The sequence below is a fragment of the Monodelphis domestica genome, chromosome 2 (assembly GCF_027887165.1).
Source record: "Monodelphis domestica isolate mMonDom1 chromosome 2, mMonDom1.pri, whole genome shotgun sequence".
Taxonomy (NCBI): Eukaryota; Metazoa; Chordata; class Mammalia; order Didelphimorphia; family Didelphidae; genus Monodelphis; species Monodelphis domestica.
Window position 1 is genome coordinate 56,173,581 of NC_077228.1, and position 26,836 is coordinate 56,200,416.

Sequence of the window (26,836 nt, forward strand, 5' to 3'; positions counted from 1 at the left end):
ACATACCTCCCACAGCCTGCAATTTGTCCAGATCCTGTTTATAAGCTGATGCTCAGCTGCTGGAGAAGAGACACCAAAAACCGTCCCTCATTCCAAGAAATCCACCTTCTACTTCTCCAGCAAGGAAATGGAGAGGAATGATGGTATCAACCCTGGAGCACCTCTGATGGTCCATGGCTCTCCCCTTAAAACCCACCACTTCTCCAAATCTAAGCCACTTCACCTGGACTTCTAATGGACCCTGGGAGACAGAGGCTTCTTTGTTTATCTCCTTTTTTTTACATTAAAGAACTGAAAAAGAAAGAAAGAAAGAAAGAAAGAAAGAAAGAAAGAAAGAAAGAAAGAAAGAAAGAAAGAAAGAAAGAAAGAAAGAAAGAAAGGAAGAAAGAAAGAAAGAAAGAAAGAAAGAAAGAAAGAAAGAAAGAAAGAAAGAAAGAAAGAAAGAAAGAAAGAAAGAAAGAAAGAAAGAAAGAAAGAAAGAAAGAAAGAAAGAAAGAAAGAAAGAAAGAAGTCTAGGTCAGAAGAAGTCTAAAAAAAGAAATCTCAGCTGACATACCAAAGTTGGATGACAAAGGCCAGAAAATTCAAATAATTTATAAATGTTAAATATGTTTGTTCATAAATGTGCAAATTCTGTGATTTTTTCCTTCTGTGTTTCCCTTTTTAGGAAGCATTTAACAAATCAGAACAGAGAAAGACTTGAAGGATACATGAGGTATGCTGTGGGAGTATGTTTAAGCTAAAGGGTTCAGTGAGGCACCAGATTATGGACTGATCATGAGCTTTGAGTTCTAATGAGGTCTTTCTCATTTACTCATGAGCTAACCTGGATCCGTAATTGAATATTTCTTCACAGTAGTGTCATATGTAGGAATGATTCTGATAGCATATTTGTAAACACACATAATTATACACACATACACACAACAACGATGACAACGACAATTACGAACCCAGGTCCTGTGGAGATAGGAACTCTGTTCCCATGCATGACAGTGGAGGGTAGCAGCATGGTAGAGAGAATCTAAGAAAGGAGATTAGGCAATTGTAGAGAAAAAAGGGTATGTGAATATAATCTGTGCAAGTGTGGAATATCCATTTATAATCCCAGTAGGAGCTCCTGGACTGTATTTCTCTTTAGTTGATTCAAGTATATTCAGATATGGATTTCTCCAAGAAAGAACTGATTTTTAAATCAGATTCAAGGCATATCTGGGACTGGTAAACCATGGCTGAGATTGTTATTATAGTATCTTAGCTATGGAATGACCTTAGAAATCAATTCCCAGTTCAAGAGATCTATGAGAGGTACAATCCCAGTCATCATCTCTAGGGACGATTGTGAGCCGACTCCCTGTGTCTTTGTCATACGTGACAAAGCCAATAGGAAGTGGAATATAAGGCTGGGTTTTCCTCCTTTAGACACTTGGATCATTCCTTAAATTTTCTCAAATTTGTATTAAAATGGTCTCAGAGTTGATTCTGAATGTCCACAAACTCCAAGCTCTCCAGCCTAGCAGAAAAACTAAACTTCAACTCAAAATACAGAGAGAGACAGAAAGAATTTCAGAGAGGGAGACTTCCAGGGAGACACAGTAGAGACACAAGGTCATGAAATTTGGAAGGAACCAGCATAATTTCCCTAGAATATACTTTTTTCCTCCCCCAATCTCCAGGGGTTCACATTGAAGGTGAGATCCTTCCCACTCATCCCATTTTCAGTGACTTGCTTCATTTCAGGGCATGTTTTCTCTCACTGTTGGCCAGACACTTGGTGCCAGGCCAACTCCATCTCTCTAGTAGCAGCCAATTCTTTGGCATCACAAAAAGCCTCTCCTGGAGGCATTTTTTCTACGCCCTGAAACTGTACTCCATGTGAAATGCCCTTTTGCCCTAGGTCTCCAAATTTTTAATTACAGCTCTGGATTTTAGGACATATTTTCCAAACCAGGCAGCCAAGCCACTATTTCACAGCTCTCTCTACTCCCTCTATCCAATTTAAACAATTCTTCAAGATTCTGATTGTCTTCTCTCAACCAGTTTTCAGAATCACTACTGGAGCAAAAGTGCAGATTGAGATCCTAGATTCCCAGCTTTAACCCACTGTTTCTAAAAGTGGCCAGGTTAGAGGCATGAGTTTCTTGATTCCCTTTCCTTCTTCCTTTCCATTTATTCTCCTTTATTCTGCAGCAATTCATCTACCTGATGCTTTTGTGTACTAAAGTGGTTCCATACAAATTCATATATTTGAAACTAGCTTATTTGCTCTAGATTGGTCTTGCCCTAGAAAACCATTTCAGTGGGCTATCAAATTGACTCAAATTGGCAATTTGCATATAGTAGTAGGTGCTTAATAAATGTTTGTTAAATTGAAACATTAAACAGGTGGTATCACCAAACACTTTCTCCTCTTCTTGGATGAAAGTTTGATCTTCCAATATTTAAGCTTTAAAATTAAGAGACAATCCCAATTACCATCCAAAGAGCATATAGAATCATAGCATGATAGAATCTCAGAACTGGAAGGGACCTTAGTCCAGCCATGACCTGAGCAGGAATTTCCCTCTATCATATACCCCCAAAATAGTCATCTAGCTTCTATTTGAAGACTTTTACTAATAAGGAATATTTAATGTGGCGACCAATAAATCATCAAGAAATCAATCATTAAGCATTTTTAAAGTACCTATGAAATTTGCCCAATACTATGCTAGGTTATACATAAGTAAAATAGTCTGACCCTCAAAGAGTTTACATTCTATTGGGAGTACATATCATGTTCATAGGGAAGTAAATATGGGATATATTCAAAACAAAGACTAAATGGAAGGAAGAGCACCTTCATAGTATATGATCAGGGCATTTCTGAGAAAAATGAATTGAAAGTAGAGAAATCCCCTTAAAAATGTTGCATGAGGCCTCAGAGTTTAATAGCAGGCCACTGACCATAAGACACATTTATTTAATTTCAAGAGGGAAGCATGCAATTGTTGAACAAAGAAGGAAGAAAGAAACAGATGCTTTGGCAGACGTGGAACTTTTCTCGTTCCCATTGGAGTCAATTCTCATGTTCAGAGATGATGTGACATCTAAGCAGTGTTTTTAGACATTTCAAATCCCAAGCTGTAACTATGCCAGTGACTATGGAGAGAACTATAACCAGACTTGGAAGGTTTACTCACAAGGAGGAGAATAATCCAATGCATAAAGCAGAATAAAGTCTGAGAGAAAGAGGAGAAGCCAAAGATATTGTGGGTAATGAGGAAAGGCTGTAATGTAATGTCGACTGAAGTGTGCTGAGGATGGGGTGGGAGATGAGGTTTGGCAAGAAGAGAAGAGGCAGAATCAAAGAGCAAGCATGTTTTGTTAAATGATGGATGGCAGAGACAGCGAGAAACAAAGAGGAAGAGAGACAGAGACAGCGAAGATGGAGTAAGAAAGTTTTCAGAATATAGTGAGGATGGAATGATGTATCATGCAAAGCAAGTTAGGGCTGAAGTGATGTTGTGGCCTTTCTGGAAGGCAAGAGACATTGGATGGCACAAGTGAGTGTATTGAAGATAAGAAAAAGTGACCAGGGAATGAAGGACAATGGAGCTGTTCAGGGTGGGATGAGAGGAATTCTTGAATGATTTAGAAGCCCATACTCATCCACCAGAGGGTAGCATTATCCTACAACAGAAGCACATCAGAGAGGCCCCCTTTTTTGAGGTTTTGTAGAGAGCAATGGGTTAAAGTATTTAGGGAAATCCTGAGATTTCAGAGAGAGTTGAACCAAATCTCTCTTGGCACTTAGTTCTGGAATTTACCTCCTGGTACAAAGAAAGAGTAAATCTAAGCAAAACCAATGACTATACAGTCTCCTACTAACCTTCTTTTATCCACAGACTTCTGGCTTATTAACTTAATAGGTCAATGCTGGATATATATGTCTAGGGATACTGATTTGGCCTTATTTGAAAGAAATGGTTGTACTAGGTTCTAGTTCCATAGGCCAGGAAAACAGAAATGCAATGAAAATGCTCCTAAGAGAACTGGACCATCCAACCTCCAGAAGAGTGGATAGATAGGATGATTTCTTGAATGTCTTTTCAGCCCTAAGCTTCTCTAAATCTAGAGCACACTTGTTGCTCCTAAAGATGTTTTTTTCTATGGGCTATTGGCTTTTTCTGGCTACCTTTTTTCATGGTTGGCTCCCACTAAAACAGGAAAAGTACAGATGCTAATAACTATCATAGCCAAGAAAGCCCATGGCATAACCAAGAAGATACAGATCATTTATATCCAACTTCTGTCATGTACCAGGAACCCCTGCTGCATGATTTCTCTGGAAGGTCCTAGTCTAAGCAGTACTGTTTGGTATGGGAGCTCTATAACATGTTTCCCAAGTCTCTCTTGCTCTTCATGATTCCACTTATCCCATTGGCTAGTATTGAAGAATCATTGTAGATATGATCACTGCCAGGAGTAGGAAAGTTCAGTGTTAGGCATATCCAAACAGTGCCCCTTCTAAAGAAGGACATTAAGTGGCATGGAATCTTAGAAAGGAGTGACTCTTCTTGCTTTAAGATGAATGCAGTTTTAAAATTTTTCTTTTGAAAATGAAATCCTCCCATTAAGAAGCCCTCCAAGCATACATGGATGTACCAATTTCAATAACACTCATGATTACAACACTCAGAGTGGTCAAAGCCAAGCAGTAGAAATCATTGAATTCAGTCAGAAATCATTGCTACCTTGTCAAAGGAATATTCAACTGAGTTAGGAAAGAAATATACGGAGTTTATGTTCCATGTGTGAAGATATTTTTCCATTAAGGTTTGTAAAGACTCAGGTTTTTCACATGACACACAAGGAAGTAAAATGTGTTAGATATCAACAATGTGGAGGTAGTCTGCATGTTTTAGGTAAAAGAAAAGAGAGGATGGAGAAGAAGGTGGTTCAAGGAAAGAACCAAGTTGAAAAGAAACAGCTTCGGTGTGGAGCAAAACAATAAATGAGAAGATAAAAAGCTAAGAATTTGATTATTCAGAAAAGTGAACAGCATCATGGCTGAGCAGAACCACTAGAAGTCTTTGTTTCTAACTATAATTCATAGGCTTGCAATAGACCATCCAAATCCTTTCCTTTGAGCATATTTCTTTGAATGTGCCTAGTTCTCAAACTGTTCCTGGAATATTGGCATCTTAGTCTACACAGAAAGATGCCTCTAAATTGCAATTTAAATGTTTTTACAAAAATATATGAACGTCATTTCCTCTTGGTAAACATTCTTGGAATTTTGAATTAGAAGGTCAAAAGGCCCAAGTTGCTAATGGTGAGTTGATTTCCTGAATTGCAAGCTCATTTGCTACAAATAGCTCCCCTACTAACTGTCATGATCACACAGTAGATGGTTGTTTTGTTTTTATAATACTCTTAGTTCTTCCTGCCTTGTGATTTAGCCTGAGTGGATGTGGTAAGAGAAATTCTGTCCAAGTGCAATTCTGTTGAATACAAGGGGGAACATTATCAATCCAGGTATAAAAGAGATGCTGTGTAATAGGTAGATTGCTTTTCTTAATCAATAAACAGGACCATTAAAATCTGGTGCTTACTGTTCTAGAGAGATAGGGATATGTTTTTTTTTTTTAAGACATAAAACAACCTCAGGGAGATATGAACTCTTTACTTTTGTTGGCTGAAGACTGAAGACCTTTCCTATTGTGTCTCTAGCTAGATAAAAGAATACCGGGTAGTCCCTGTGTGTAATTGTGGCCAGACAATAAGAGAACTTCCCAAATTAAGCCAAAGTTTCCACTGACAATGAGTGAAAAAGAACATACTGAAAATAGCATTGGGCATGGCTCCCTTTCTTCTTTCCCTATTCATCAAACATGGGTTCAATAGCTTATCTTCAGAAGGGAAGGACAATTTTATCTTCATCCATTATCAACATGAAAAGGACCACTGAATTCCTAAGTAGCCCAACCACTACTATGGACTAAACTGATTCTATTTAGAAAATCTGTCCTAAAGTATTAGAATCACATTGTAATTCTGCAGTCGCTGCTTCAAATTAATAGGATTATAGATTTAAATATCAAATTAGATGGAGTTGGAGGGGAGGAGTGTTAGAGCTGAAATGGAGTAAAAAGAAAATTATCATTAAAACAATTTCACCTAAATACATGGTGCAAAATCAGGAAAGAATGAATTTCTATTTCTCTGAATATTTTCTTAAATGTTAAAGGAAGAGTGAGGAAGTTAAAAATATTACCCAAATCAATATTGTACAGAATTCTAACATAAGATGTTAATTTCCCTTCCTTTGTGCATTCACTAATAGTTCCAGATCTATAATATCCAATTTGTGACAATAGCTTTTCTGTCAATAGATTTGAACCCAAACTCTTTGGTCCCAAACATGGGCCTTTCCCAATAAGCTAACCAGCAGCTCCTTCAGTCATTCAGGCATAGTTCTTGAGAACTATTTTACAGGACTCTCTAAGAGAGGAAGGAGAATATAATCAGGGCCATACATTTGGAGCAGGCAGGCTGGCTTATGTGAATTCAGTGTCAAAGCAGCCTGCATACAGAGAATCTCAGAGGAATTTGAGAAAGCAGAAAGGGCTAAAATAATCACATTCAAAGAAAAGATTTATTCTTAATATAGAGGTTTAGAAATTTAGAGTTCTGATGACATCTGCATAAACACCAAACTTGTATAGTTTGTCTGGTCCACCCTGGTGCCATTTTATCTTTAGGGTTATTTTCTTTTTCCCTCACTCTATTCTTGAGTAATCTTTTGTGGAGAACTTGGGTCTCTATAGCAGAGTGGTACATTCCTCCTGAGGACAGTGAATATGTGTGCCCTGTTCTGTCCCTCCTAACAGCTCAGAGGACATTGTGTCCTATTGAGTGCTGATGAATAGCAAACCGATTTAATCTCCGTTTATAGAAATCATACTCATTCCAAAATAGAATATATACAAATTCTCTGTATTTGAAAAAAATGAGACGTGATACCCATTGTATATTTTCTTTTCTTCTTTATTTATTCTCTGTAAGTCCATTTGTCAGATGATAAAATGTAAATAATAATGATTAAAGAAATATGCTGCTGATGGAGCCTTTTTTTTTTTAATGTGTATACACACCACCTCTGCACTTTGGCCTCTGGAGGGGGAAGGCAGCACTCTGGGGAAGTGGAAGCTGGGATGTGGTAGCAAAGCTAAGGGGACATTTAGCATCCATCAGAGTATTTATATAAAGCTCTAAATATTGGTTTCTACATGTGGACAAGAACATTGTGATCTCAGAGATTTTGCTGTTCTGTAGACTTGACCAACCTTATTAACTCAGTCCCATGCAACCATTAATAGAGATGAGGAGTTAATGTCTTCATAGGACAAACAATTCCCCTCAAATACAAAGGTTGAAGGAGGCAACTTTTGTTATAGAATTAATATACAAAATCCTTCCTGTTCAGTTTCGCCCCTTCACAGACTGCCCCCAGATATCTACCCCCATAGGAAATAACAGTAACAATTCAGAACAAGCAGGATAGTGGATCAGCTTTGTTTATATGAAGTTCTGTTCAGGGCTGAATCCCAGTAACAAATCTCTTCCCAACTCTAGCTTTTATTCTACATGTTTGTCTAATGGTCATAATGGAATAGGGAGAATGATAAACTCTAAGAAGAAAATGGAATCCCTTTAGGGGTATAGTTTACATTTCGAAGTAATCAGTCAGTTTCCTTTCTTGTTTGAGAAACCTGAATTAAAGGCAGTGCCGTCCTTGGCTAGGAGTTGTAGTGGCTTTTGTTCAAATAGGGCCAATTGTAGAAATAGTTATGAAAGCATTAGGGAGAAAGCATGTGGGTCCATAAGGAGCTCTTTTTCTACTAAGGGATGCAGGGGGCTGGCTTCAATTGGAAAAAGAGGTAAGTGAGTTCTAGAGCCATTTGAGGTGGGTAAGGACACTTCTTTTAATGGGGCTCTGACTTTGTCTTGGTAATTCTGAAGCAATATAGGAATTTGAGTTGACCCTGAGATCAAAAAGAATCAAGAATAATGTATGGTGGTAGGGGTAGAAGTGAAAACATTCCCAGTAGCAAATGGAATAGTCATAAGAAATGTCATAATCAATTCCCTAGGAACCTCCTAAGCAAAATATTGTTATATTACAGCTTTTTCTCATCCAGACATTTGGTCCATAGTTCTTCATTCATACAATATACTCAATCCTGGCAACACGACCTGCCAAGGAATCAACAGGAAGCATGAAAGGAAGAAGAATTGTAATCATGGGCCTGAACCCTAACCCTTCTACATTGTAATTGTAATTGGCAGATGGTCATCCAGACTTCTTTACTACAGCCTATATATACTATTACTACTGCTTATCAATCCTAAATCTGGCACTTTGAAACTTCAACTCCTTCCTCTTTGTTCTGGGAATACTCTAAACAAGTCTAAATAAATCCTTCAAATAATGGAAGACAACTCTGATGCCCTATTGTCCCTCACACTTACCATATTTTCCCACCCAACACTGTTCCCCACCCAAATTCCTCTCCTCTAGACTAAAAACCTCTAGATCCTTTGATTCTTAGCACTTAACCTCTTTCTGGTTCACAGTATGTAGGTGCTTAGTGAATGCTAGTTATTTGTCAATACACATTAATTAAGTACCTACTATATAGCAGACACTGTGCTAAGAACTGGAAATAGTAATATAAAGCAAAGCAAAAGCCTACAGTCCCTGCCTTCAAGGTACTTACAATCTAACAGGTAAAAATGAATGAAAGAGAACAGAAAAACTGGGGAGTATTAGAGGATGCCATAGTGGTGAAAGAAGGTACTTGACCTGGGGGTGTGATGGAGAAGTTCAGAAGAGTCCAGCCAGGTGGGAAATGAAGAGATGACTGCCTTAGGTGCCCTTCTTAAATGGAGGTTCTGGGAGGATCTCCATTTCCACCCTTAAATCAGAAGGGAGAAGGGTTAGAGGGACAGAAGATACTGAAGAGGGCTAAATTGATCTTAGAGAATGAAAAGAGATTCCTTGGGTATGATGGGGAGTATCATAAAAGTATGGTATTTAGGTGGAGAGTTTGTATACCAGGACAGAGAACTAAAGGAATATAGCTTTCCTCATATACTTTTCTTAATGTGGCCCAAGATTGCTTTAGCTTCATATAGTTTATAAAACATATTCCATATGAGTAGATCTACATATATATTTACATCTCTCTATATAAAACTCTAAGGTCTGAGGAGTTCCTTCCTATGAGAGGCTGGGTTCTAGGCTCATTGAGCTAGGTTCTGTGGTGGATCATCAAATCCTGTTTCGAGGGTCAAGTCTATGTCTCACTGAATCTTGCTCCTACACAAGTAAAAATCTGAGGAAATCTCTAAAACAAAGTTTACATATGGCTTCTGTCTAGGGCCTCCTCAAAACACAGGTAATAGGATTTCTTCTTAAAAAACACTCAACGTACAATATGGATATTGTGCATTTTGAAATGGCTCTGAAACCTGGGAGACTACATCTCCCAGGACTCTCTACCCCAACTTCTTCAGACATATCCCACTTCCTTTGTGGGAGGTGTCTGAGAAGATATAAAAAGAAGAGAGAAGCAAGAGTTTTGGTGCCTTTTTTAGAGAAGAGCCTTCATTTCCATCCACAGCAGGGGGTGGGGGAAAGGGCTTGGAATCCTTAAGAAGAGGAGTTTCCAAGAGGAAAACAGTTGTGTCTCTCTTGGTCTGGAGAAGGCAAAGGAGAAGGTCCCAAGCATTGAACTTGATCCCTATTTGAACCCAACCATCATCCCCTCAAAGATCCCCAAAGAGGGGTGGCAGGAACTTGAAAGAAGCAAGAAGCAGTTTTCAAGATCCATCACACCCCTGTGACACCCTGGGTGTGGACATTGCTGACATTGCTCAGCCCTTAAAAGATCAGGGTTCATCCCACCTGAACCTCTGGGAGGCCAGCCTGTGAAGCCTGAGTCTCTCAACTTGCAGAGAGGGAAAGGAAACTTAGTCAGGCCTCCTTTCACCTCTTTCCTCTAGACCCCAAAACCCTGTAGTCATTTTTCTCATTTTTCTTGTTTAACCCTGACCCACTTAATAATTAAAATAAAGACTACCATCCAGACTCCAGTGTGAGTGAAGAACACTAGCTTAGCTGAGGGGAAACTGATGTTTCTCTCTTCCACTAGGGAATAAGAATATTTCAAATCACAGTTAATAGCAGAAAGGGAAAGGCCAGGTTTAGTGAGGAAACATTTCTTGAAAGGACTGAAGAAGGGAACAAACCTATCTCCCCCTCCTTCTACCTCCTGGGCAAATAACATCTACTCCTCACATCCCTTGCCCTTAACTAGAGGGATTCCAATTCTCACTCTCATTAATATCATCCAATCAACCCCTCTATTACACTCCCTAGCATAATTATAATTATAGGCTAGAAGAAAAAGCCTGGTCAATTTCATTATAGAAAATAGAAACATAGAAATGTTCAAGGATCTATTACTGTCTGGAAACAGGGGCAGTTGGAAAGTGTTGCTCAGAGCAGAGTAAGGGCCTAGAGTTTCCCAAGTGTTGACAGTACAAAGATAACTTTAGTCCAAAAAAATTCTAAATTAAAATTTACATTAGATTATTGTAATAACAAAACATGTTTAATTCTTACAATTATGAAAACTCTAAAAATGAAGTTGTAAACTATTATCTATTATAAATTATTTAATCATAAAATATTTACAAACATTGTACGTAGGACATCCTATGAGAATTAAAGTAATCCAGAAGACCTCATGTGCTTATGATTATCTGCAAGACATTATAGCAAATTTCTTTATCTTATAAATTTGTTGAATATGAATAAAATTTTCATGAAATGTTATAACTTGCAAGATATTTAACACAATAATATCAGAAAATAATGTGAATAATATATGTGATTATATATGTTATAATTATAAAGATAAACATAACAACATGATATAATAATCACATAGAAACAATTTATTGAATTTTTTAAAAATTTGAACAATTTGCAATAATTGGCTCAAAAGTAGACAGTTTTATATCTGACTTCTCATCAGGTTTCTCTCTTTTATTTTACTAATTTTCCCAATTGCATGTGGAAGAATTTTAAACTTTTGTTTTTTTTTTCACATTTTGAGTTCCAAATTCTTTCCTTCCTCTTTCCCCCTCCCCCTCCCTGGGATAGCAATTTCATATATAGATTATACATGTGCTATCATGTAATACATATTTCCATATTCATCAGGTGGAAGAAGAAATATATCACTTCAAAAAGAACTTGATAAGCATCTTGACTTCATCAGTTCTTTCTCTGGTGATAGACAGTCTTTTTCATTATGAGTCTTTTGGAGTTGTCTTGGATCATTGCATTGCTGATAATACCTATCATCATACAATGACATTACTGTGCCATTCATACATTCTCCTTGTTCTGTTCACTTCACTTTGCATTGCATCATATAAATCCTTCCAGGTTACCATATCCCCCTCCCCCCCCCCGGAAATTTCTTGTTCATCATCTCTTACAGCACAGTAGTATTCCATCACCATCATATACCACAACTTATTCATCCATTCCCTAATTGATGGTCATTCCCTCAATTTCCAATTCTTTGCCATTACAAAAAGAGTTGCCATGAACATTTTTGTAGAAAAAATGCCCCTCCCCTTTCAAAAATCATTTTGGGGGTAAAGATCTAGTCATGGTAGTTCTGGATCAAAGAGTAGGCATAGTTTTATAGCCTTTTGAGTGTGGTTCCAACTTGCTTTCCTAAATGGTTCAATCAGTTCACAAGTTCACCAACAATGCATTAGTGTCCCAATTTTCCTACATCCCTTCCAGCATTTATCACTTTTCTGTCATATTGGCCAACCTGACAGGTAACAGGTGGTATCTCAGAGTTGTTTTAATTTGCACTTTTCTAATCAACAGTGATTTGGGGCATTTTTTCACATGACTATAGATAGCTTTGATTTCTTTATCTGAAAAATGCCTATCCTTTGACTATTATCACTTGGGAAATGAAGAATGTTCTTGATAATTCTTGACAGACTTCAAGATGATGCGTAAGAATGTGTATGTCCAGAGATCATGGCTTTTACACAGGCTGAAATAACTCTGCAAATATTCCTAACATCTTGACAAAGTGTTTACACAGATGATGAATTATTTAGACATTCTTACAGAATTACAAAGAGGAACAAGGGAGCTGCTCTGGTTCAGTATCCAGAAAGTGAGTGCCTCCATTTGTTCTACTGTGACTCAGTTTCCTCATCTGAAAAAAAAAAGGGCTGGAATGGATAAAATCAAAAGTCCCTTTCAGATCTAAATTAGGGATCCTATAACAGATTCAGTCACATTTCCTAAAGCTTTCTTCTTATCCAAGGATCACTGATACACTGATGATACAGAGACTCAGGAAGGGAAAAGCCTAAGGGTATTTTAGAATTTCTGGATTAAGATTAATCAATCGCAATCTAAATTTAATCAATCAATATATACTAAAAGTTTACCATGTGCCAGTACTATACTAAGCACTGGTGATACAAAAAGAGGCAAAGCCAACCCCTCTCCTCAAAAAGCTTCCAGTCTCCTGGGGAAACAACATGAAGACAACTCTGTCCACATAAGTTGTATCCGGGTAATACTGGAAATAATCACAGAGAGAAAGCATCAGAATTAAGGAAGGAATCAGTTTTGGATAGGACCTTGTAGTCTAGACAAATTATGGCCCACGAACATAATGGACCATCTTTCATTTGTAAGAAATTATGAAATACATTTTCAAAGAAATCTGGGAAGACTTAGATGAACTGACCTAGAGTGAACAGGGCAGAACAATTTATACAATAATATCATTTAGAGCAATAATTTCAACTTAAGAATGCTAGTCAGTGCAATGATAGGCAACCCCATGATGAAGCATGCTATATACATTGTCTGGTAGAGAGGTGATGGTCCAAAGGGGAGTGCTTTTAATATTTGAAAATCTCTTGATTCTCACAGAAATCTTGTGAGATAGTATTTTTATTATTTATTCTCACATATATTCTCAATGTATTATTATTCTCATTTTATAACTGAGGAAACTAAGGCAGACATGTTAAGTGACATGCCAGGGTCATGTAGTTGGTAAAGTGTCTGAAAACAACAGTCTTCCTGACTCCAGGTTCAGCACTCTATCCACTGCAACATCTAGTAGCCCTGAATATTGCTGGACATGGCTGATATGGGAATTTGTTTTTGTTTTATTATGTGTATTAAAATATAAATATAAAAATGTATATTGTATAATTATATACATAACAATAGTTTACTTTTTATATAATTACATATATAACAATAATCTATAATATAACATAGGTATACATACATAACAATAGTTTATATATGTATAAGTATATTATGTAATATATTTTATATATTACACATTTACATAATACCTATATTAGGGCAGGCAGGGTCCTAAGCACATTTTACAAATATCATCCCGTTTGATTCTCATAACCAGTATGGGAGGCAGTTGCTATTATTATCCCCATTTTACAGATAAAGAAACTAAGATAAACAGGGGAAATAACTTGGATTTGAAGTTAAATCTTCCTGACTTCAGACTCTCTCCACTGCACCAACTACCTATTTGTTACAGGGTTTTTTTTTTTTTAAAAGAGGAGAGCAAATGAATGTTTCTTAGAAGAAAAATATAAAGATTTATATTCTAAAAAGATGGAAGTCTAAACAAGGAGACACCTGGAGGTGGTCAGCTGACCCGGACTCTGCTTTAACGTCACATGTCACAGACCCCGCCTTTCTCTGACATTGCGGTTGCTCAGTCCTTCTCCTCACAGCTTGGCCTCAAACGGGGTTTCTTAAACCCCACCCATTGTCTCTCACCCAATTCTCCGCATAGACTGGAGGCAGATATCCCTTTTCAGCCTAATCCACGCTTATCATTCGATCTCTCGCCAAACCCCATCTCAGAGGTCATTCGGAGCAATCAAACAGCATCTCCACTGTGGAGCAGGCGCAGTGACGTTCTGAAGGGTGAGACTTTGTCAGGATCCGATTGGGGCGGATCCTGGCAGCGCGAATGGTCGCGCCCTTTTGAGTTCGACTCTCGTCCCACCTTCATTTCACCAATGAGTGTTTCACCTAGCCGGAATGCTAGGTTATTATTGGTGAGAATGACAGCGAGGCGGCTAGGGCGAACCCATAGCGAACCATCATTGGACAGCTGGAAAGTGGAGCGCGAGATGGGGCAGGGCTTAAAGATCCGGAACGAGACGAGATTGGTGAATATCGATGGTGGGCGTCTAATGTATTTCAGGTGCTTAGATGTGTACCTTTTCCAGTCCTCCTTAACCTGAATTTCGTCCAGTCGCTTTTACGGTCCGCAGTGATGAAGAAAGTTGTGGTGGTCACTGGGGCCAGCAGGTGAGCGGATCCCTCCCTATTGCTAATGGCCAGTCAACAGGAAGAATCGGGGTCGGGACTCGGAGGGGAGGGGGGATCTTGGGAGTGGGGCACAAAACTGGACCTGGGGAGTTCAAAGGTCAACCAGATCACTTCCCACCTGCATACCCAACTTGCACAAACCTGCTTTAAGGATGTTTATGACACCAAAAGGGCTGCAGTCCTTCCTTTTCCGGACAATTCCAATTGTTTCAAAAGAAAAAACTTCATAAATTCAATTTTTTCCCCAATAATATCCATTTAGTTTTTCTCCCATATCTCAGTCGAAGAAAGTCATAGTAGTTAGCATTTATATAGTGCTTTAAAATTTGCAAAGTGCATTTATGAGTTCATTTATGAGGTTCATTTTAGCTAAAAGACAAAACCCAAGTAGATGCTTAATGCACCTATATTGAATTGAAATGTTAGGGGCCCCAGTGACCAAGGGGGCTGGACTTGGACCCTGAATTCAAGTCCTGTCTCACACTTAGCTCTGTGACTCAGGACAAGTCACTTCACTTATGTCTGCCTCAGTTTCTTCATTCATAAAATGGGGCTCATATTAGCACTTGCCTCCCCAGGGAGGTTGTGGGGCACAAATGAGATAAAGTGTAAAGCGATTTGCAGACTATGGCTACAGAAATGCTTGCTGTTGATCTTTGTCTGGGAAGTCAAGCAAAACTAATTCTCATATTGGCTTTGTCTAGAAATGTAGTTCTGGTTCTTCATATGAGTAGCATTCTTCCTCATCTGACCCAGCTTACATTTTCCTAGTTCTGGCTTGTGAAGCCCCCAAAATTTAGTTCTTCAGTCAGATTTTTGAGTACTTGAAGGCATTTATCAAGGTCTGGCCCTGTTTCTCCTTTACATTATTCCTTCAGTCAGTTTTCATATGGCATAGAATCACACAATTCTAAGGGATTTTGGCAATCATCTAGGTGAAACTGCCCCCTCTGTTCACATTTCATAAGAAGGGATACAATGAAGTGAGTCAGGCAGAAATTGGACCAAATGACATCTGAGGAGGGTTATAGCAGGAACTCAAGGAGGGGAATAGGTCTGTTTGAGGAGGGGGTGTAAGAAGACTGGAAAGGTAATAAGGAACTGAAATAATGGAAACGGCAAGTAAAGGAGCTTGTTTTGAATCCTAGAAGCAAAAGAGAAAGACTTGACTTTTAGAAAAAAAGACAGATTGGAGAAGAGAGAAATGACCATGAGGTATATAACCAGAAGGCATCAACAAACTCAATTAAAGAAAATAAAATGGTCCAAATAAACAATAGCTATAACATTCCCCAATCTACCTGTATAGTAGTTGTCAAAAAAGGGAATTAGTTTTTTTTTTGATTGCTATCTTTTGTTTTTACATCACCTATATTTTCCTTAGAGTTCTTACTTATGACAAAGAAGAAATTAAGGACAAAACTAGCCAACATAGTGGGGGAAAAGTCTGATGTAATATAGTATCCTGACCTATTCCTTATGAACTCTTATTGTCTCTTTGTGATCTCTTGTCAAGAATTGAAGTAAGACCCACTGGCCTGTAAATCTGGGCTCTATTCCTTTCCAAAATGAGGTCATTTGACCTTCAGACCTGCAATTTGTCTCCTGTTTTTGACATTATCTGATAGTAGTCAAGTTGGCCATTTCCCCCCCAGTTTTTCTGGGCCTGATAATTTTAACTTGTCAGGAGTAGTTGGAACTTTCTTATAGTATTCTTACTTATCTTGAATATCTTCTCTCTATTCTGTTCTCCCAAAGAATCAAAAGTCATTATCCTTGGTAAAAACAAAAACAAACAAACAAACAAAACCCAAGCTAAATTAAGGAACAGGCCTATTTTCCCTCATTGCTTACTTTTTTTCCCCCCCAACCAGGAGACTTGTTTCTTCTTTGATATATTTCTTTTTATCAGTATAGCTGAAGACACTTTTTGAAGGGAGGGAAAGAGAAATCTTTCCTTGCCATCTTAAGAACATGATGTGCTCCAGCAGTACTGACATGTCTTAAACAACTATTTACTATGCTCTTGGATTCATCCTCTTATCTATCATTGCTTCTCTATCTTCTAAAGATCTGTTGACTTGTGAATTTCTTGCACATCCACATTGATTTTTTAGACCCTTTTTCCTTATCAGAATAGTTTCCTTTTATATCTTCAGAATTACATTCATGAGGACTTCATCTTTCTAGACTGACTTCATCTGTATAATTTTAGCCCATGGAATTCTTCCCATACTTTCTGTGAATCCTTTGAACTATGTTCTCCCTAAATAAATAAGGATGATTTTCTTTTTCTCCTTCACCAGATAGAGGCAGTCACTTTCCTGAAGGTATCTATCATTTCTACCCCAGTAACCTTGTTGGTAAGAATATCCAAGCTATTCGGAAGAGATTTCTCTTTATGGGTACTTCCATCTTTATAAGAATGAAATGATTAAGTCAGGTCAGCAGATTATTAGCTACTTACCTTTTGGTCAAAAGAGCTAGTTTTAGCATTTGTTCCTGTAATTCATTGCACAGTTCACTACTATCTGCCATGATGCTAGGCTTTTGATCTGTTTCTTCTCTCTGCCCAGATGTTCTGTCATATATTCCCTGGGCAATATTTATTCTGTTTTTGTCTTCTTTGATGCTCACCACTACCTCTCCCTTTCAAGTTCCTGAATTTCCTTAAAAAACTATGACTTCTTAACATACAATGTTAGCTCATGCTGCTTTTTCCTCCATTTACTTTCCAAAGCCATATTCCAGTAATTGGGCATATTCAACGCTTATCATATCAATGGTACTTCTTTGGTCAGTTTTTCCCCTTTGTGGATCTTGTTGTGGGTCTGTTCTTATCTCCTGTAGTTGCTTGCTGTTTCATTTCATAGAACCAGCACACCTTAAGATGATGTATTTCGTGAAAACCATAAATGCATGTCCACCTGTTAACTTTATCAATAGCATGCTTTAGAGTTGAGACCAGTGTGGAGAGCTGTCTGAAATTCAGACCAAGAACAAACTTAATGACATCCTTGTTCTTTTTTTTTTTTTTTGCTTTGAAAACTTTTGTGAAATAATGATTAAACAATCCTTTGGATGATAAGCCTCTGAATTCTGGGAAATCTGTGGATAAATGATTTTCATAATCTGATCAAAATCTTGTGAGTAGGCCTCTATTTCTGTTAGACTAGGACTAATCAGTTTACAATCAGTTGCTCAAATTAGTAAATGGAACTCTCTCCTCATTTTTCTTTTCTTTCTCCTTCACCTGTTTAATCAATTCTTTGGCTCTGAGATCCTAAAACAACACTCAAGGAGTAGAGGGAAGAGATATCTTGCTTTCATACTAGTCACTTGGAATTTAGAAAAACTGGTAAATTATTTCTGACATATATCCAAAATAGAGCATGGCTTGTGTTAGAAGGAAAAAAGTTAAGGACTTTGCTGTTATAGTCTCTTCTCTTACCCGATGACCTGATATTGGAGACTAACCTCCAGGCCTCAAAACTTGCATCATACCTCATTTTCAGCCCTCCCGACATGCCCCAATTGACTCTGGAGAATATTCTTCAATCATTCAGATACTTCTGTTTTGGGCTTGGGCTCTTTTCCTTTCCAATTTTGTATACTTATTTACTACACATGAAAAATCACTCATTTTGAACATTTTAAAGACTCTTTGGTGGTTTGGGGCTACTCAGAAAACTGTTCAGCTAGGGGCAACTAAGTGGCTCAGTGGATAGAGAACCAGATCTGGAGAGGAGTGGTCCTGGGTTCTTAGCTGTGTGACCCTAGGAAAGTCATTTATCCCTAATTGCTTGGCTCTTACCATTTTTCTGTCTTGGAACCAATACAGAGTATCTATTTTTAAGACAGAAGATAAGAGTTTTAAAAAATTCAGCTTTTATAGAATGATTGAACAGATTGTTTTGTTGTTTTGCAGTGATCTTCCGAAAACTTAGGTCTTATTATGTCAACCCCTTCCTTCTTTGCCTTTATTAAATTTCAGGGGGTCTCTATTAAATAAACTATGGGATCAAATATGAAATCTTTGGTTTAACTTTTAATGCCCTTCATTCCTTGTCCCCTTTCCTACCTTTCCAATTCCTACACCTTTGTCTCCTCCACATTTTCTATTATCCAGGGACACCAGCCCCCTTAATGTTCTTCACATGGGAAGTATCTCTTCACTCTGCATTTTAATCCATTGTCTCCCATTCCTGGAATGTCCTTCATCTCTGTCCTTTCAGATTTCATTTAAAATCTCACCCTCTGCAAGAAACTCTTAAATGTTAGTTAGGAGATCATCTCCAATATGCCCTGTATTTGTACATAACTGTGTACAGGTTTTCTCTCCCACATATTAGGATCTCTTAGAGGGCAGGGGCTGTTTTTGCTTTTATTACATCCCAAACACTTAGCACAGGACCTGTGCTACTCAAGTAACATAGTAGGTGCTTAATGAGTGTCTGTTGACGAAATTAAAAACAATACTTTGCAGCCTCAGAGACTGTGACCTTAGGCAAGTCACCTACCCCCCATTGCCTAGGCCTTACTGCTCTTCTGCCTTGGAACTAATACACAGCATTGATTCTAAGATGGAACGTAAGGGTTTAAATATATATATTTTGCAATTTTCCCATTTGCCTGCTTCTGAGGGTTGGCTCTCCCAAAGTGGGTAGTATGAGTTCTATGAAACGGAGCTTCACATTGGTTGCTTCGGGACTTTGCCCTGGTGCTAGTATATTGCATCCCTGACTTGTCATTTCAGTGGCATTGGCTTGGCTCTCTGTGAACGGCTGCTCTCTGAGGACGAGGAGCTTCATCTATGCTTAGCATGCAGGAACCTGGCAAAGGCTGAAGCTGCCCGAGTCACTCTGCTGTCTTCTCACCCCACAGCGGAGATCACACTGGTACAGATAGACGTTAGTAACCTGCGGTCCGTGTTTCAGGCCTCAAGAGAACTGAAACAAAGGTATGTGTCTCCTGGAGTGATGGGGATACGCTTTAAAAAAAGGATTGTCAAGCCAGGTAAGGTCAGTCTATAAGCAGCAACTGCCAGGCACTATACTCAGTATTACTTTACAATTATTATCTTATTTGTTCTCACAACTTCCCTGAGGTAAGTGCTGTTATTATCATCTCCATTTGAAGGAAGAAGAAACTGAGGAAATGGGTGAAATGATCTGTCCGTGGTCATGCTGCGGATCATTGTCTTAGGCTGGATTTGGGATTCCAGAACCGGTGATCTAACACTTAGATGCCATGCTTGGCATGGAGGGGGTGAGGGAGGAAAGGAGAGTACCTGGTACAAGGCATAATGGGGAAGTCCAGGGAAGAACAGCCTTGTGGGAACTGAAGAGATACTGACTTAGGCATCCTTATTACATGGAGGGAGCCCTCTGATCCCAAGGAGCAGAGATTAGGAGTCCCTGGATTAAAGTGACTTTCCAGGATGAAGAAGGTAGTTAGACCAAGTAGGAAATGGTTTTTACTTTTCTTTAGGGCATTTTGGTTTACAAAAGGCCTAGAGTCATTACTTTCATTTTCTGCATGAGGAAATTGAGGATTAAATGGCTTGAGGAAAGTCACATAGTTCTCTTTTGGCTCCTGATTTCTGCTGATGGGACTCATCTGCCTAAGTCACTATTTCCTCTTAGTCTCTTATTCCTGATTTGTAATATGTAATAAATGTCTGCATTCTTCTTGATACTTCTAAATGGACACATCATTGTCTATAATTTTATAACATTTGGATAGGATATTAAATTTCTCTAAGCACTTTTATATCCATTTCTTTGTCTTTTTAAATCTTCATAACCACATTGTAAAGTAGATGGGCTAGGTCTTATTTCTGTTTGTTAGTGAGGCGTAACAAGGTTAAAATAAATCTCCAGAGATGGCACAAAATGGGACAGATTTTGAACGAGAACCCAAGTCTCTAACTTCATGCTAGTGTACTTTTCCTTAAGAGCATACATACATTTTCCCAATGCTGCTCAGGGTAGTAATAGTCCAATTTTTCTGAAATTAGTCCAGTGGGAGAAATTTAATCAGCCTCTTTTCATACCCTTGTGCAGATAAAAAGAACTGGAATCAGGATTTCATTTTTATAGAGAATTGCCAAGAAAGACTCCTCTACCAGTGCCTGTCACTGGCTGTTCTGCATCTTGCAGCCTTGAAAGTTTCCTGAGTATTAAGAGGGAAGAGTGACTTGCCAAGGGTCACAGAGTCAATGTAGGTCATGGTGGGTATCCATTCCTTCCTCACCATGAGACTGACTTTCTGTCCACTGTGCCATCTTCAATAAGATAAGAGGAAAGGAAAAAAAGAGGAAAAAAATAATAGGGTTATTTTGTGGTACCAGTATCTGTTCTTAAATATTGGTATTCCTTTTGCCTTCCTGGCCTACAAGGCCTGAAATTTATTTCCCTATATATATCATCAGAACCACTCCATTTCCCCTTTTCTAGATTTGTGAATTCAGAAAGACAAATTCCACTTCTTCCCACTACACTGATTCTTTTTAAGTCATATTCCATTACTGATATTTCCCTGTCCCATGTTTTTGATTTAGAAAATACATTTTAAGAAACAGTGCATTCTCTAAATTCAGCTTCTGAAAAGTAATTTATTTTCACCCCAGAACCATTGGCTATGATGTATAATAGCCTAGAGATAAATAATATTTAGCATGGAATCAAGATAATCCCTTCTAATAACATCAGAAATGAAAGGATATCTTGCCAATTCTCCAGTTTGACATGGTATAAGAATTGCTGTTGCCAGTAGTATTAAAGAGAAAAAAACTGAGGGAATTAAATATAGATGAAGAAGCAAAATTATATCTTTTATTTGCAGATAATATATGATGATTTACTTAAAGAATACTAAAGAGAAAACTAAAAACTTAATTGAAACAGTAACTACACAAAGTTACTGATATAAAATAAATTAATGAAAAGCATTAGCCTTTCTATGTAATTCCAATAAAACTCAGAAGAAAGAGTTGGAAAGAAATTCCACTTAAAATAACTATGAAATGTATGAAATTCTTGGGATTCTGCCTTCCACGTTACACACAAGAACTATATAAATGCAACTACAAACAACTATTTAAAGACCTTAATAATGGGAGAAAAATTAATCGCAGAGGTAGGATGAGTCAATATGGTAAAAATGGCAATGCTATCTAAATTAATTTAATTATTCAGTTCCTTGTGGAATTACCAAACCTTTACTTATAAAGTAGAAAAAATAATGATGAAATTCATATGGAGGCACAAAAGATCAACTAAACAGTGCCACATTTCAAAATATCACAAAGCAGTAATTTTCAAAACAATTTGGTACTGTTTAAGATTTGAATGGAACATTATACACACAATATAAGGAATGTATCTTGTAGCCTAGTGTTGGGATGGAGACTCACTATTTGATAAAAACTGCTGGCAAAATTAGCAGTATGGAAGAAATTAGATTTAGACCAACATTTCATATCTGATTCTAAGATGGGATCTAAAGTTAGAGAAACATGGGGAAAATTACTTTGATCTATGGATAGAAGAAAAATTCATTATCAAACTCGGGATAGAGAGAATCGTAGAAATTAAAATGGATCATTTTAATTACATAAAATAGATGTTTCTGCACAGACAGTGCCAGTAAAGAAAAGTAGCACTGGGGGAAACAAATCTTTGCACCATGTTTCTTTAATACAATGTATGAGGAATTGATTTAAATTCCTAAGAATAAGAATCATTCCCCAATTGATAAATGGTCTAAGGAAATTAACAGGCAGTTCTTAAAGGAAGACAGCCTGATTATCTATAACCATATGAAAAAAAATACAAATCAGTATTAAAAAAATACAAATTAAACTAGTTCTGAGATCCCACCAAACAGCCATCAGATTGTCAAAGTTGACAAAAATGATCAATGTTGGAAGGACTATGAGAAAATACATTGATAATACTTATTGTGTATTTCTGAATAGGTCCAGCCATTCTGAAAGCAGTGAGAAATTACATACGAATAGTTACTAAATGGTGCATAGCCTTTGACCCAATTATAGCATTGTTAAGCCTCTACCCAAAAGAAATAAAAAATATATAAAAAGAACTTGTAAGTTAAAAAAAATTATAGCAGCTCTTCTAATGGTCCCCCAAATTGGAAGCTAAGGAATGTCCATCAATTGAGGAGAGGCCAAATAATTCAGTCAATGAATGTGTTAGAGTACTAGAGTGTTAGAAATGAGGGCATAGATAATTTCAAAGAGATAGAATTTATGTGAACTGAGGCAGTAAGAAGTGGATCAGAAATATTTATACAGTAACATTAGTATTGTTAGAATGAACAGAACCAGAACAATTATACAATAATAACAGTGTAAAAATAAAATAACTTTGAAAGCTATAAGAATAATGATCAATTATTGACCATTCCAGAGAAATTATGATACTATCTATTGAGAAGTGATATTTAGGGGGCAGAATTTTATTTGTGTGCATATGTATATAAACACCTGTGCCTAAACATGTGTATACATGTACATTTGTATGCAGCCAATGAGGGACTATGATTTAATTATACATATTTATTACAAGGACTTTGTTTTTCTTTTCTCTTTTTTTCTTCACTGGGATAGGAGAGAGTGGTGAGAGGGAAAGAAGATACGTATCTGTTAATTAAAATAATTTTTTAAAAGATTTGAGAGTGTGTTCCTACAGGTATTGAATATATTCACCTTCAGATGAAGTCGCTATCATTAGTTTTACCTAATTGGATTACTTTGTTACCCAAAAGCTTTCAAATAATGGGAGTACTCTGGAAACATTTGTAATATAAAAATAAACCATATCAATAAAACTTTAAAAAAGAGAAGTAGCCTAGAGAATCTGGGTGATAGTGGTTAGAGAGTTGGTCTTAGATGTAGAAAGATCTGGGTTCAAGTTCTGGTCCTGATGTATGCTGCCTGTGTGACCATATGCAAGTCAATTTCACTGTCCTTTGCAACTCTTAGGATTATCGGTTGAGTTCAAGATGAGGCACTGATTGGTATCCATTTAGGGATCTTGCACCCTCTTACTCTCTGCACTGATGAACTCTCAGGTCCAGGTCCTCAAAGGGTTTTCATTGATTTAGAGCCCTATAGAGTTGAACTGTGGTCTTGGAATAGACCATTGCACTCTGGGAGTTGGACTTTTGCTTATTCTGGAGGGTATCCCAAGTAAAAAGAGTTCCTTTTTAAGAAATTAATTGTACCCTCTGTCCCCACTGTCATGGTTTGGAAGTTATAGAAGCACATTAAATGTACCTGACTTGAAAGGAGACCCAAAGGGTGTGATGAGACCTCAGAGCATTTTGGAACTATCCTCCAGCTTGCTTATTTAGGCCATTTTTGTTCCACCGAGCAATATATTATTTACCTCAGTGCTGTGTTTTATCACTCATAGGAATAATAGTAAGACATGAAAAATACTTTGTTCCACCTTGGTCAATTTTTTAAAATGTAGATTTAAATTTGCAACTTTGGGGATAGTTAGTTAAGCTGAAGTCAGGAGATTATTTTTGTATTGTGGAAATTTCCACATTTCCACATACATTTCCAAAAAAGATAGGTGCCTAGATCACATAAAGTTGTAATAGCTCATTATGCAATGAATAGATTCAGCGGTAGCTTCCTTTAGTTATTCTTTGGGGAATACATTCTAAAATCCCAGTGACATAAATGTGGCTGAATTGAATAGAATTTGGCATTAAAAATAGATGTTCTCCTGGTTTCATTACCACATTGACTTTGATAATTAGACTCAACTGGCTGTCAATTATTGATAGGGAAATTAAGAGTACCTTTGTGACTGAGACATGATCCTCACTGGCAGGCTTTTATACATATGAAGACGTGAGTCCAGGAACTGACAATGATATTTGAACATTTATTTTAACAGTGACTTGTTTTTAAGATAAAAGCTTCTAAATATCTAGTGGTAAGCATGTTTCTACATTAACTGTTGCCATCTTTTTGGTTTGGGAAAAAAAGTTTTGTTATGATTAAAATTATCTTGAGGGGCTTATTTTTGGGCAGAAATATAAGTTTGTTGATTATATCAAGTTTATTGGTTAGGCTAGCAATAACTGATAATAGATTTAAGCTTCCAAGATTTTTTCTTATGACCAGGGAAAACATGAACTGAATTAGGTAACTTAATAAATAGATTTTCAGAAGCTTGTTATTGAGCCCCTTCTCTTGACCATCCTAAGATGTCTTTAATTGGTGAATAACTAATTAAGAGGTAATCTATTAACCCAGCCACCCCTCCCCATGCCTATTCCATGGGGGACACATACCCAGGAGAAGAACTCTCATCCTCTTCATTTACTAACCAAATTTTATTAAAAAGGAAAATATTCCTGGGGATTCCTAAGGACAAAGAAAATGCAAAAAGCAGCAGACTGGAAGATATTTCTGGCCCAGCTCCCAGACACAGGAACCCACAGTAATTCTCCCTAATATATAGGAATTAATACAATTTCTGAAAAATAAACTCTCAGTTTGACCCTCTGTGGGTTTCTCTTTAATGATTATACTTTGGGGTTTTCAAGATTTCTAAATATGAATTAGAGGAATTAATGATCTTGTTGTTTGCATTTTACTTCTAGGTTTGAGCGGCTAGACTACCTCTATCTGAATGCTGGGATTATGCCAAACCCACAGCTGAATTTAAAAGCACTTTTTTATGGTCTCTTTTCAAGGTAACAGATTTTTCAGATAAACAGATAAACAAAAAAAAATTTGTTTAGTATTTTTTTGTCCTAGTCACTGTGCTAAGTGTTGGGACTAAAATACAAAAGAGGGAGTATCTGAACTTGAAGGATCTTCTAATAGGAAGAGTTACCATATATCTAGGAAAGTCACGGCTAGAGAAGAGGATTTGGTCTGGGAAGTCACAGGGATAGTGACTAGAAGAACCCTAGGACAGTTACTTTTTCTAGAAACAGTGTTAATGGTTTTGATTAATGTTGCCAGAGTAAGAAGGGAAAAGCATGGATTGGGGAGACAGGTGGACGATATGGGAACGTCAAGGCAGGAACATTAGAGAAAAGCATTTTCAGGGATCTGAGGGTAGGTAACTATTGTAGGCTCTCACCAGGCGAGGCAGCATGGCCCTGGGACAGTGGTTTCAGAGCTGAGTGATTTAGCTCCCCTTGGGCTGGGACTGGAGATCCACTTAGGAGGGCCCATGAGTAGGGACCAGGCAGCATGGCAAGAAGATGGCCAGTGGGAAGCAGAACTTGTGTTTTTTGTGCTCAATTTTGGCCTTGATCAATGTCAGGTTGGGTTAGGAATATCAGAGAAAAGTGGGATTATTAGGCTGGAGAGACCACAGAAATAGGTGATATAACCACCTTTATGAAAGGGAAATCCAAGTCGCATCTTTGGTGAAGTATTCTTAAGGATCTATGAAATCTTCATGATTCACAACAGTTGCACTTTTTTAGGGTGGGCACCCCAGTAGATGGTTGCTAGAAAGAGAGACTCTGTGTCTGAAAGAAAGTGCTTAAAACAATTGTCCAGATCACACAATCATGCTCGGGTCCCAGCCCTTGGGAGGACAAATGAGCATCATAGACTTCTTGAGTCGTCCTTCAAGGCTCTTGAGTACATCGTGAGAGACTAGACTTTTGCAGTTTGAACTATGATTTGAGTGCCCATGTGCAGATGTGGTGAGTTTGATTTGACACCAAGAGATCAGGTTAAATCATTCCAGTTTTTCTGTATTTTGTTCTCTTTCAGAAACATATTTCATATGTTCTCCACAGCTGAGGGCCTGCTGACTCAGGATGACAAGGTTACTGTCGATGGACTACAGGAGGTGTTTGAAACCAATGTCTTTGGCCACTTTATTCTGGTAAAGACAGATTGATGAACTTTTGCTTAGCTAGTGATGGAAACGGTGCTGTGAGGGCACCCTTTCAGTCCCGTAGGTGAGCAAGAACTGGGACCTGTTGTTAATCAGGAGCTTACTCGAGGCTGAGCCTGGTTTTCCCCTCAGCATTTCCTGGGCCTGGGCCTCGGCCTCAGTTGTCTCTAATAGAACAAGAGGTTACAGGGTGAGGTTACTGAGGAGAGTCAACATGACTTATTTGACTGACCTTTGTTGCTGTTTTCTATTATGGAATCCATCATACATCATTCCTTTAAAAGGCCCATCTTTGACTTCATCTTTAAGTGATTTAGGTGCCTGAAGGTCCTTTTATGATATGATTTGGTGGCAGGTACTCTAAAGAGGAATTTAAAGAGTAGCTCTGGGTATTTTGAAAAATCTAAAGCAGACATGACTTTAAAGTCTTCTGTGATGC

At 37.7% G+C, this 26,836-nt stretch overlaps 2 protein-coding genes and 1 long non-coding RNA gene across 5 annotated transcripts in view; 2 read left to right on the plus strand and 1 right to left on the minus strand.

Moving 5' to 3' along the window:
• The window catches only part of DDR2 (discoidin domain receptor tyrosine kinase 2), a 226,503-nt gene extending 219,397 nt beyond the window's left edge, over positions 1–7,106 (plus strand). For all 3 annotated transcript variants that reach the window (XM_056815465.1, XM_056815466.1, XM_007480672.3), the window contains one exon: positions 1–7,106. In XM_056815465.1, the coding sequence (XP_056671443.1) occupies positions 1–141 (141 nt within the window). In that variant the 3' untranslated portion in view covers positions 142–7,106.
• On the minus strand, positions 7,019–14,038 carry LOC103096742 (uncharacterized). Its single transcript, XR_008916089.1, has 2 exons — positions 13,928–14,038; positions 7,019–8,963 (listed from the first exon to the last, which is right to left on the minus strand). It is a non-coding gene; the product is annotated as an uncharacterized LOC103096742 (long non-coding RNA).
• The window catches only part of HSD17B7 (hydroxysteroid 17-beta dehydrogenase 7), a 26,707-nt gene continuing 13,822 nt past the window's right edge, over positions 13,952–26,836 (plus strand). Inside the window, exons 1-5 of the mRNA XM_001369972.3 lie at positions 13,952–14,077; positions 14,361–14,467; positions 19,245–19,448; positions 25,136–25,228; positions 26,271–26,385. Of these exons, the coding sequence (XP_001370009.1) occupies positions 14,433–14,467; positions 19,245–19,448; positions 25,136–25,228; positions 26,271–26,385 (447 nt within the window). The 5' untranslated portion in view covers positions 13,952–14,077; positions 14,361–14,432. The remainder of the gene's footprint in view (positions 14,078–14,360; positions 14,468–19,244; positions 19,449–25,135; positions 25,229–26,270; positions 26,386–26,836) is intronic.